This window comes from Glycine max, chromosome 1 (genome assembly GCF_000004515.6).
Source record: "Glycine max cultivar Williams 82 chromosome 1, Glycine_max_v4.0, whole genome shotgun sequence".
Classification (NCBI taxonomy): Eukaryota; Viridiplantae; Streptophyta; class Magnoliopsida; order Fabales; family Fabaceae; genus Glycine; species Glycine max.
Window position 1 is genome coordinate 55,775,216 of NC_016088.4, and position 12,986 is coordinate 55,788,201.

The 12,986-nt window shown below is 30.5% G+C and overlaps 2 protein-coding genes across 2 annotated transcripts; both read right to left on the reverse strand.

Annotated features, from left to right (window-relative positions):
- Positions 1-4,546: 4,546 nt before the first annotated feature.
- LOC100811020 (ethylene-responsive transcription factor ERF027) lies at positions 4,547-5,277 on the reverse strand. The gene has a single exon (XM_006573696.4). The coding sequence runs from the start codon at positions 5,228-5,230 to the stop codon at positions 4,679-4,681; it is 552 nt and encodes a 183-aa protein (XP_006573759.1). The 5' UTR covers positions 5,231-5,277; the 3' UTR covers positions 4,547-4,678.
- A 4,316-nt stretch (positions 5,278-9,593) lies between these two features.
- On the reverse strand, positions 9,594-12,405 carry LOC100305897 (uncharacterized). The gene is made up of 2 exons (NM_001251470.2): positions 12,210-12,405; positions 9,594-10,176 (listed from the first exon to the last, which is right to left on the reverse strand). The coding sequence occupies exons 1-2, from the start codon at positions 12,390-12,392 to the stop codon at positions 9,991-9,993; spliced, it is 369 nt and encodes a 122-aa protein (NP_001238399.1). The 5' UTR covers positions 12,393-12,405; the 3' UTR covers positions 9,594-9,990.
- Between the last annotated feature and the right edge of the window lie 581 nt (positions 12,406-12,986).

The window sequence follows — 12,986 nt, forward strand, 5'->3', positions numbered from 1 at the left end:
ACACAAGAATTATGAAAATTCAAATCAAATTGAAATTGGTATCCAAGGACATTTGAGAAAGGTGTGCTCCAAGTAGGGCATGTGTCAAAAGGACAAGTAGGACTACTAAAAACATTAGTTTTAAAAAATAACTGTAACTAGTTATATAAAAGTAGTTATAAATTATAATCAGTTTTATTGTTATGGTTATTTTAAATAATTTATTTTTATTTAAAAATAATTAGTTATAAAACTATAATTAGTTTTTATAGAAATAATTATTTTAAATATTTGTGTTTATTTATTCATAATTGGCTTTGTAATTAGTTTTAAATATAATTGGTTATATATGCATGTTTAAAAACAATAATTGATTATATCAAATTATAACTACTTTTATAAAACTATAGTTATAATATCGACTTATTTATTAGTTATAGTTATCTAAATACTCAAACCATAAACAACTCTAAGGATAAAGATGCCTAGCTTTTAGGTTTGTCCTAAGTTACTCTTGCACTTCCATTAAACAATTTAATACATATTTTGTTTACAAAGAAAAGTTTAGATTAGTTGCTTTCGGAGGCTCGGCAAGATGAACATGTCTTAAAGCTCAAATATCTTTACGATCAACCTTATGTTGATGTTTAATATAATTTTTGTTCTAACAATTTACTTACTCTTTAATTTTAGTTCTTGTATTTTTCTTAAAACATACCTTTTTTTTTTTTTGACCGTTGGTTGTTGCTATTAGAAATAATTGGCGCGACCCTTGCTCCTGAAATGTAATTTACTCAATGTTAGAAATTTTATTTTACATTATTAATTAATTAAAAAAATTATATAGTTTTAAAATTAGATATTTAAAAACTAATAAATTTATCATATATAATAATTTGTATTTGAATGATAAGGTAAAAAGTCTTTATATTATGTATATAATATTTATTCATTTTCCCATAGAAATTTAAGTATTTTTTTTACAATATATAAATATAAATATATTATTTTTAATGCAATAACGATAAATACCTGAACAAAGTTTTTTCTTTGTCATTAACGTAACTTACAGCTTCATAAAAAACTTCTGAGAAGATAACGAAGGGGGTAAAGTGCGGGGCAACTCATGAGATAGTGAAGACACAAATCAAATCTGGGTAGTCGGCTATGGGATATTGGTTGTGCTCGTGTTTCGACATAAACTTTTCTTAAGTTTTCTATTTTACATAATTGCTTGTGTTGGCCAATGATGAACGAACTAGAATTTCACACCTTTTACAAATAAAACAGTACGTGACTAGCTTCGCCGAAATATATCTAGGATGATACAAACATAAGCAAAAACAAATTGTACATAAGAAATAAAGTGAGAATTGAAAGAGCTCATCGAAGTGATGTTCGACGATTGTGGGTGACGTGGATCGAGGTAGATGTCAGTCATTTGTTCAGATTCATTTTCTCATTATGTCGTTAAGATTTGCCTTATTGCCTACACTAACACATGAATGATAAAACCCCACCAACGTATATGGCTGATAATTTGTCTCTGATTTGTGATAACTAAACAGCACACAACATTTCCACATTAAATCTCTCGTACACGATCTTTTTTTACTTCATGTGGCCGACTCACAGACCGCATGAATCTTTCGATTTTTGGTCCTCCAATATTTGATCACTGTTCAGTCTAAGACCAACAATCAAATACACTTAACCTAGTCACCTAGATGTTAAAGGAACACTCAAGATCATGTAAGTGTCAGTTGTTAGATTTTTTTTTTCATTATTAGTGTATTTTTGTTTTTATTAAAATATGAGTTAAATGTATCACTTAATAGAGTTTTTCCTGTCCAATTTTTATTTAAGTGATCCATTTTTTACTTTAAGAATCACCTTGTGTTTTATATGTTTATTGAGTCAGATCCACTAAACAAGTATACTGACGGAGAGTAGGGTCCAATAAACCCAATATCCATTATAGTAATTGAATATTAAGTTACTTGCCTATCTAAGAAAGAGTAGGATCTTCACTTGATTTCAGTTATATCTGGCAGCCTATTGCTCCATCCAAGAGTCCAAGGGTTAGTAGGTAAAAGAGAGGAGTTAAAGAAGAAGTTCTTTCTCATGACGTATATATAGGCTTATCTACGTATTTTTGTGACATCAACTAATTGCTATTAAAAATATTCTCTTCAAGATGTACACAATTTATAAATTAATTGATAATATTTTAAATGTTTTAATTAATCCTAATATAGATTTTGTTAACTTCCGACATCGTTGCTTTTATTTAACTTTTTTTAATAATTTTGTTTATCACCTTTAGCTATAGTGTGACGTAAAAAATAATGTCTTACATCCTCTTGTGCTATATTTTTTTTATAACTCCTGTTTTCATTATATAAAAAATATTTAATACATTTTATATTTCCATGACTTAAAAAATTTATTTAATTTTAAAATAAAAGTAAAAAAAGGAAATTTGGAAGAATAAAGGAATTTGTAGTTATTTGTAAAAAATAATTTATATTCCCATGAAAATCTAATATTTCCCCTTCTCAATGGAAATAAGAAGTAACTAAGATAATTATGGGTGTTTTACATTTCGAAGAATTAACCGTACCACTTCCGAAAATTTTTAGAAAACTTGAATCAAGCTCATATTCCCAACTTCAGATTTCTGAAAATTTGTTCAACCCCTAGCTTAGAACAAACTCTCCTAAGTGAAACATGTAAGTTCTGGCTAATTGTATAAGACTTGGGAATGCGATATCTTAATTAGCTTTATAAAAAAAACTTACAGAATCAATTATTTTATAAATTATATGAAACTGTTAAACAAATTCATAATTAAACGTGTTGTCTGTTGAATAAATTATTTTTATTTACCGTTTATCACCCAATTTTCTTAAACTATTTTTATATTTTCACCTTACAATTAATAACTATTACACTTTTTAAAAACAAATTTTGGGGAAAAAGATATAACAAATGCGGAAATATATATTTTATTCTTATTATTATAAAAAATAGCACAAGAACGATACAATAAAAAAATTCAAATATATATTATCCCTTTCTCTTGATAACCTTTGGGTCCATCGAGGATTTTGTTCTAATTATAATCTTAAAAGTTCTGTTATGGACCCTCTTCGGAAAATTCAGGCTCATAGTTAATAATGAAGTTAATACTATAAATGCTAGTCCAATACAAATAAGTTCAAAAGTTTGTCCTTAGACCTAACATGAAAAAAGTTCTGAATTGTGATCCTATATGCAGTCGCGAAGTACTAGCGCTAGAGCTAAAACTAAAAAATCCTTTAAACATGAAAAAACAGGTATTATGAAATCACGAGATTCACCCTCAGAGGTGTAATTCACCACCTTGCCTATTATATATATATATATATATATATATATATATATATATATATATATATATATAAACACTTCTTTATTTTAGATATTTTATTAATTTTTTTTTTATGTTTCTCTTTGTATCCATTATAAATTTTATCATATTTATATTTTGTATTATTTTTCTAGATGCTGTGCATAGGAATTTGGGGTTTCTGTTAAATTTTTTCCTAGACACTGATTTGAACGTTTGAGTATTTGTAAATATACTATAGAAATTAATTAGGCTCGTGTAGACCAGAAAAAATTCCATGTGAATATTCCCTCTTTTCTAAACTGGTGATTAACTAAGTTCCAAAGTCGGTGTTTGCTGTTGCATTGCGCTTGCTGAATTGTCCTCTTTCCCTTCTGTGTGCCCCTCATTTCTTTTGTTTTTGGTAACTAATTAATTAGTTCCTCAAAGCATTTTGAACAGCTGAAAAAGAGAGAGAACAATTCTAATACGAACATTCTAGCAGGAAAACTCTACGAAGAAGCATCGTGTTATAAAGTAGGAGGCTGGCAATTTTGCCATTTGCCATCCTCGTGAATTTTGGTTACCAATATTTGGGAAGACTTACACGCGTGGGCTTGTCTGGACTTATACACTTGAGTTCAAAAATACAACAAAGATCAAAAGGGCTAACAAACAAAATATAAAAAAGAAAATTAAATTTTAGTCAGTTGTAATAATTATATACTAGTATTTTTTAGAAGAGTTATATACTAGTATTTATAGCTTGGTCTATTTGCAAATCAAATTAAGGCAAAAAGAAATCTAATAAAAGCATTTACTTACAACTTACTTAATGCAATTATATATATATAACTTTTTAAATGGTATATAATATTAATAATTTATAGAAAGAAAAAAAATATAAAAAAGCCACTTAAATTATATCTTGTTTAAAAAATATTATTATTTCTAAAAAAATATAAAATAAATTAAAATAAAGAACACTTAAAAATTCACTAACATTAGAGTGTTATGTATAGATAAAGTCATAAATATGCGGTCACGAGTGACAACTGACAACTCCACCAAGAATAATTAATTAGATTTTCGGGAGAGATTGACAATGAGTAACACATAGATATATCACACGTAGAAATATCAAATACGGATACAAGTATAGTACGTACTACATAGAACAGTTGAACAGAGGATATTATGATATGATATCAGAACTCAGAAAAAAGTAACACCATCCAATGCTCTTGTTCAGTTGTTCTCAATTTACATAATTAAGCTTATTAAAGTCCTTAATTAAGGGTGTGGGATATGATGTGAGACACGCCAATGTCAAAAATAGCTCCACAAAGTTTCACCATTTTGCTTCTCCAGCGAGTTATCGGACGGTGGCGGGCTCATTCTGGGCGGCGACAGAAGCATTCCCCCGGCCATGTCCACCAGCAAACTTGGCATACCAAATATGACTTCCTCGTCGATGAAATCAGTTTCAAACCACGAAGTTGAAGCAGTGTAGGTAGCTTCATTATCAGTTATTGATGCAATATTCATGTTGTGGTTGTGGGTAGCTTCAGTTTCAGTTTCGGCCTTTATCATTGCGGCTGCAGCGGAGGCAGCACTGCGAATATCCGCAGGAGAGTTGGTTAAAGGCATTTGATACTTTGAAACCGAGTGAGGGAGGTTGAGAACAGCGCCGTCGCCTTTTAAGGCCAACGCGGCCACGTCGTAGGCAGCGGCGGCCATCTCCGGCGTGGGGAAGGTGCCAAGCCATATGCGAGAGGCCTTGCGTGGCTCGCGGATTTCGGAGACCCATTTCCTTCCGCGGCAACGGATTCCGTGGAACAGTGGGTGCCTCTTGGAAGATGGTGATGATGAGGGGGCCATGCTAATGCTATTTAAGTGAGGCTCGCACGTGCCAAATGAGGACTTGCTCCAATGGATGCACCTCAGAAAAGGAATATGGAATGGGACTTCTTGCAACTTTGAGATTTGTGGGACTATCTATATATAAGGTTTGGAAAATCATCCATTCACATTTTAAAAAGTGTTAATTTATAAGTATGTTTTACTACATGTAATGAAAGAAAGAAAATAGTAGGAAAAAAAGTCAAATATAAATTAATTAATATATGTGTAAAATGATTTGAATAATTCTTATTAAAAAGTGAAATATGTAAAGATTAAAATAATTTAACTTTCTAACTATAAAAGTCATTTTTCCTCTTGATTTTGAAGAGATTGAAAACATATAGTTATACTTTTACATTTATTTTTCTCTCCATTCCATTTTTTACCTTATTTTCTTCGTATCTCTCTTTTTCACTCATGCTCTTTTTTTTAAAAATTTTTTTTTATAAACGATCGGTGTGGTGCATCCCAGCAAAGAACTAGACAGCACCAAGACACCAAAGATTTCATTAATAAAAATGAGGAATTACAAAAGATATATGCAAAAAACTCCCAACAGAAGAGCTAGGGGAGAGTAATCCTATTCCCAATAAGGTACTTGGCTCTAGCAAAATAAGGAATAGAGTCCCACCAAAAAAACGTAGTTGTAGAAGAAGCTCTAAAGTTAGTAAGTCTATCGGCACAAATGTTTCCTTCCCTGTAGATGTGAGGAATGAAAACAAAGATATATCTTAACAAAATAAAAATAAAAATAGGCAATTCATCCGCAGACACCAGGGAACAACAAAATGGTCTTTGAAGGTCTTGATAACCAACTCAGAATCACGTTCCAACCAGACTTTATGCCAACCTTTTTCTTTTACAATTTCCAATGCCCGAATAACAGCAAAAAGCTCCGCGAACAACATTGTTTGGACGCCAATGGAGCAAGCAAAACAGCCCAAGACCTTATCAGTGTAGTCCCTAAAAATCCCTTGGAGACCCTCTTGTCGAACCATCAATATTGCACTTGATGGTGCCCAACAGATGGGGAGGAGACCAAAGCACTTGCACCATGGAGTGAGCAAAAATATAATTTTAGGAAGTGTAACAAATTCAGGCACTCATGTTCTTTTTTTGGTATATAACTGTAACAAATAAATATAGAAAGTTTAAAATATAATTTTATAAGATAAATACTTGTTATATTATTACATGAGAATAGGTTAATGGATTCAAACATATAAAATTAAGAAGTTTAAAATATAAAATTTTAAAATAAATACTTGTAATTTTATTAAAATGACGAGATGTATTTGCCCATTATTCTCAAATGTGTATTAAAATTTATTAAGTAATCCCAAACCAAAATAATTAATGGTTCCAATCAATATCTATATATGTGACCGTATTTAAATTTTCCAATTTGTGAAAAATAATTAATTATATAACATATAAAAATTAGTTATAATTACAGTAATTATAGATCACGTAATAATTTCCCTTCTATTAAACCATGACTAGTAAAGTAAGGAATCGTTTATTTCAAGATATATCATTGCATTTTCAGAAATGGCATTCCCAAGATATGTTTGGTTGACATTAGTAATTGCAAAAAAAGTAAATAAGTTTTATTTAATTAAAAAATGAACATGGAAAAAGAATGTGAAATAATGTAGTGGAAGAAGCCGTTAATCTAGAAAGTAAATATGAAGATTTTGTATTCATGATAATCAAGTATTGAATATATTTTTCTTCTAAAAAACTTGTATCAAACACAAGAATATGATATTCTTAAGTTCACAGTTTTGGGAATCTTTTACATACTTCAAAGCACACGCCTCCTAATAAATTGCTTCTATCCTTTTCTTTTTACTCTACTTATATAAACCCATAATAAGGTATACATTATATTTAAAAATAATGCTTGTAGAATCCCCTAATATGAAAAGTGATATAATATGGGAATATATATATATATATATATATATAAGTCAAAGCGAATGTTTGCAATATATGGATTTCTGTACACCATTCTTCCCCACATTTATAGTATATAGCTATAGGGGACAATAGCCTATAACAAATAGCGGATTTTAGGTGAACAACTTTTCTCTTTTTGTTCAGAAATGCAGTAAAGAGAGGGACGGACCAGTACTGGTATGCTTAAATAGAGTATGTGTATAAATGACTTTCTATATATCAATTTTTTAGATAAACCAAATATTTACAATTATATAATATATTGTATTTAATATTATTTATATTTTAAAAATTATAATATACATTAAAATAAATTTATTTAATAAAATATTAAATATTTTAAATTTTAAAAAAATTAATTTATTCAATGTTTTTTTTAATTTAACACTTTGAGAAGTGAAACTTAATATATATTTATATATATATATATATATAATTACTAACTATAATAATTTTGTTATATATTTAAATAAAATTAAGCGTAGGGAAAAAGTTTTAAGAGTAAGAGTTATATTATTTACATAATATTTTTTTATATTACTTGTGTTTAATTCTACCGTATGTAAACTTTTTTAGTCTATTTATTAATCTATGATTCAGTGGGTTGAAAAATCTTGTTATCTCCGATCCAAGACTAAATAAATAATATCTTTATTTTTTTTACTACATGAATAATATTTTTTATTAATTATTTTGTCGCATATTTTGTTTATCTTTTTTTTATAACTTTGCTTATAAATGAAATTTGTATAAATATAAATTTTCTCGTTCCAATACAATTTCGCAACTTTTAGCTACTGTAGAACTTTGCCAAATATTTGCCTTCATACTGTTACAGCTTACAAGCCACCGGAACTCTTGTCTGCTGCGTTTTATTGACTATTCTAACATTAATTTTTTGGTAATCTGGGTCCAATTGTCGTTTGTTTCATTTACAACTGAATGTGATACTTTAGTATATTTTCAAACTCGACTGTTGTCTAGTGCCAAGGAAAATCATAGCATTAATAATAAATAATTAGTTTTATATTTCTTCGATTCTACAATTTAACTATGCTTCTATTCTATACTTATACAAATTTTGTCTTTTTCTCGTGGGTTTTTCTGTTGGAATTTTCTGCAGATTTTACTATTACTATTACAAAAATATGATTAGTTTCTTAATGTTAAAAGAAAATGTGTAGAAAATATTTGTTTTTCCTGTAAATTCTAACACTAATTTATATTTGTAAGAAAAAAATCAATGTTTGTTGTATAATGCATTTTGTATAACGAGATCCAAAATATAATAAAATTCTTGCAGATTTGCCACATCTTTTTTTTTTAATGCAAAATCCTTATCACATTTCATTCATAATAGAATCATGAATACAATCACGAGGATACTCAAATAAATGTGGACTAACATAAAATTTAAACATTTTAGCATGAATACAATCACGAGGATACTCAAATAAATGTGGACAAACATAAAATTTAAAAATTTTCGCTAATAAGTGAGCAACTTAATTGACTTGTTGTCTACGAACAAACTTAATAGATGATTTGTAAATCAAGCGAGAACTTATATTATTTTGTTATAATAACACCAAACTCAATATGCAGAGAGACATTTGTAATGAGACTTAATTTGAATATTTGAAAATTTGTGAGAATTAATTATAAACAATTAACTTAATAGGACCAAAATATAATTAAACCAAAAAATTGAAAAGATAAGCCTAGATTAGGACAATGCCGATAACGATCTTGGGTATGCTATATCTAGAGCTGAAGTCAGTGGTAATATGACTCATTTTACTGTCCTAAGTTCCTAAGTAAACCTCTAACATGTACTTGGACCAAACAGAAAAAATGGAGAAGAAAAAAACACTTAAGATATAGTAGTGTTACATTTGAGAAAAGTAACTTAGTTTTTGTAAGACTACTCAATTTCAAACAACTAGTCACTCCCAGTTCAGGTAAAACTCTTCTATCGTTTGCTTCATGAGTACTACTAATCCTTCCTCACTTTATTGTGTCTACGTTTAAAACTTTTTGGGCTTGGGAAATATGTTCATGGAACGACCATTATTAAGTTTCAATTATTCATTTTCTTTTTGGGTGTGGGGAGGGGGGGTCATATCAATTTGAGAAACCATTTTGTCCCTTGCATATGCAGACGGTGTCTGAAATTTACGTAGTGATCAAGTTAAGGGGGAAAACAGCACAATAAAAGCCAAAAAACAAACTGACACTAAAGAATCTGACATTACATCTGTTACTAATGCAGTATATTTGTGCAATTTGCCTAAACAATGAAAATGGCATAGATTTTAGAAGTAGACATATGGTAAGCTCTACCAAATAGACAAATGGCAAAAGGTGAAATTATATTATATGCAAAAGGTGAAATGTGAATGGACTGTTTTATCTCAGGTTGTTGTAAGTGCAACAGTTATACTCTCATAATTCCATATTACACGACAAATAGTTTAGGGTAAAAGCATACCAATGTCTGGAAAATGTTTATATTCCAAAAGAGAAAAGGATAGACAAAATGTTTAGGACAAATACTAGATGTCTATGAAGAATTTGGATAAATCAAATAATAAGAGTATAACTAGTGTAGTCTTGTCTGGACAGAATCATGGACATCAGTTTCCTCCTAACCAAAAAGAGTTTAATGCTTAAATAAACGCATCCAGCAGTAAAACAGGATTAAACGCATCCAGCAAGTTCATAGTGGACTTAGAGAAACATATATTCACAATAACCGGAGATCTGCAACTTATTCAATTTTTCTGCTCCTTGTTTGCCTTGGTGTCAATGTGCTCTGGAATCGGTTGGATTCTCACATAAGGTTTTCTGGTTAAAGTCTCTCCTCTTAGAGCAGCAACATAGCGATCATTGGTATCCTCCTTCCGCTGTAGCTCTCCTAGGTACTCTGCCAGCCTCTCTTTATTGACTTGCCCCATCATCTGATACATAATTAAAGCAAATAGACTGTTAGAATTTTTACCAAAGAAAAGAAATATCTCAAAGAAACAAGTGCAAACTTGACTGTTAAATTCAACTTAAAAAGTTATTTAACTTCTAAAATAAACTGCTCTTGGATTCCAATCCAAGACCAATCTGGTTGTTATAGATGTAGGCTTACAATGATCATGCTGAAATATCAATATGAAATACAGAAACTGAAGAAAATAAAAACATTGAGGAGTGGAGTCACAGTCATAGAAAACCAAAAGATTTTGTTTTTGGAACAAAAACATAAAAATGTCTCGTACCCCATTGCCCAGAGGCTCTTCGCAATGCGAAGGTATAGGGGAGGGATGTTGTACGCAGTCTTACCCTTGCATATGCAAAGAGGCTGTTTCCGGATTCGAACCCATGACCAACAAGTCACCAAGGCACAACTTTACCGCTGCACCAGGGCTCGCCCTCAAAAACATAAAACATAAAAATGTCTCAATTTAAGAAAATCCTACACAAATAATTGGATGGAAAGTTGAATCCCAAATGATGTACAATGTGGGTTACATTAACCATTCACCCAATGGTTCTGTATTCTTTATTGCCTCACACGTGCTGCAGGCTCCACAAATATTTTTGATGTTGAAGGAAGCATTCCCTTTTGCATGGAAATCATGCATAAAAATACCATTATAATAGCTCATTCTATGTACTATGGAGTAGAAGAGTAGTCAAAATGAAGTCAATTGAGAATTTATTGGACTTTGACATGCCACGGAATATGAAGACTTGATTTTGAGCTAAAGAGTACACCATGAAGGTGCAGAATTGTTTATCGCAATGGTTACAAGGGGTACAGGTCCAGATTAAGAAACAAACAAGACAGAATGAAGGTAAACACCACCTGAAGACACTAGACACCGGGAACAGATATTGAGGCAGCCCACCAATGAAGCACCCAGGTGTTGTATTTGTATAATTGTATCTGATATTGATACACATGATATTTAGATATGTATCCATGGAGAATACTCCTCCAATTTTAATGACTGATATGTTTGGGATAAGGCCCCAATATTTTATATAGGACTAAAACTACATGTGGCTCTATGTTTTCCCCTATATCCTTAAGGCTATTGTAAACAGTAGACAATTACATAGAACCAAAACTTGCTTTGAGTAGGACCAATGATGTTTTTTTGTGACATTTTGACACAGGTTGGGGAAAAACATGTAATTTTGAAACATGTTCATAGGAAAAGAACATATTCTGATATAGTAAATAGTAGGCAATTAAGTACATAGAGCCAAAAATCATTGAGTAGGACCAATGATGCTTATTTTTACATTCTGGCACATGTTGATGAAAGGCTTACACATGAGAAAAGAACATATTCTGATATGGGCAATGGAATGATGTGTAACAAAGGTCTTTGTCATGAGCACCAGTATGATTTTTGTAAGTGATCACCATTCAATGATACGATTATGTGTTGCATAGATAAACTATCAATGTCTCTTTGTAGTTTATAAATATTGTGCACTTATCAAAATTTATAATAGTGTATCTATGCTGTATCATATCTTCATTTTTTAAGAGTTTCTTGTATCCCTATATCTATGTTGTATCAAGTATCCAGGCTTTACAGTAAACCTCTTTGCTTAGAAAAAGAAGAAATAAAGAAAATGTAAAACAGAATCCCTCTCCCACTAACTGCCTTTTCTTTGCAATAACCCCCTTACGTAAATGCAATCTGCATCCCTTATTCATTTCTCAGGTAATTTCGCATTGCTCCCACTCTCGTCCCTTCTATTCCACGAGTTACGAATTGTGATCCACATGTCTCATGTAGGTTAATGACATACATATAGCAGCACAAATGGCTTAACCCCAGCCAAAACCGCTACAACAGTATCAACCAGCAGCCGCGAAAATATACACTAAATTTAAACAAACATAGTAATCTTAATCCCGATAGTTTTAAACTTTATGCTTAATAGTATGGTTAAAAATTGAAAGGGGAAAGGATTGGCATACCAATGATTCGGGACGGGCATTTGTGCGAAGATGTGACTCGAGCTTCTCGTTGCGGGTGTTAGTGAGTTGCATGACGCCATAGCCTATGACGCCCGGAACGACGCCGCATATGGTGGCGAATGCAAGGAAGAAGGGCTTTGATTCGCGGGTCCTTCGCACGATCCATTTCCACGCCATCACCATCTCCGCCCTTCACACTTCCCCCAACCCAACTTTTTTATTATATATATACATACAAAAAAAAAACACTTTATTCTTTCAGTCATTTTCCCTATTTTAGTCTTCAAAAAGTTATTAATTTAATTCCCAAAAAATCATTACTAACTCAACTTAATCTCTTCAAATCTTAAGTCAAATACATCGAAAAACTAAATTGTCTTGTTCAAAACATTGATTTATTGTCATGTACCATAGGTAGCGAAGGATACATGAAAAATTATTGACATCAAATATTAATACTTCTTTCAAGAATTTGTATATTGATTTATTACGTTACGACGGATTAATCTCTTTTTTCAGTATTAGACCCAATCCTAACTAATATTTTGGGGACTATTTTATAATAATTATAAAAATATTTTTTGGTATATGTGTATTTAATGTTTAAGTAGCACATTTATTTTGTTTTGTTATTTTCCTGTTTATTTTACATAATATCATTTATATGTATAATTAAGGTAAAACTTTACTCTTACAAAAGCATCAAATAAGAATTCACTTTATTATCATATCATTCTACTCATTAATATAATTTAGTAATATAGGAAATTCTAACTC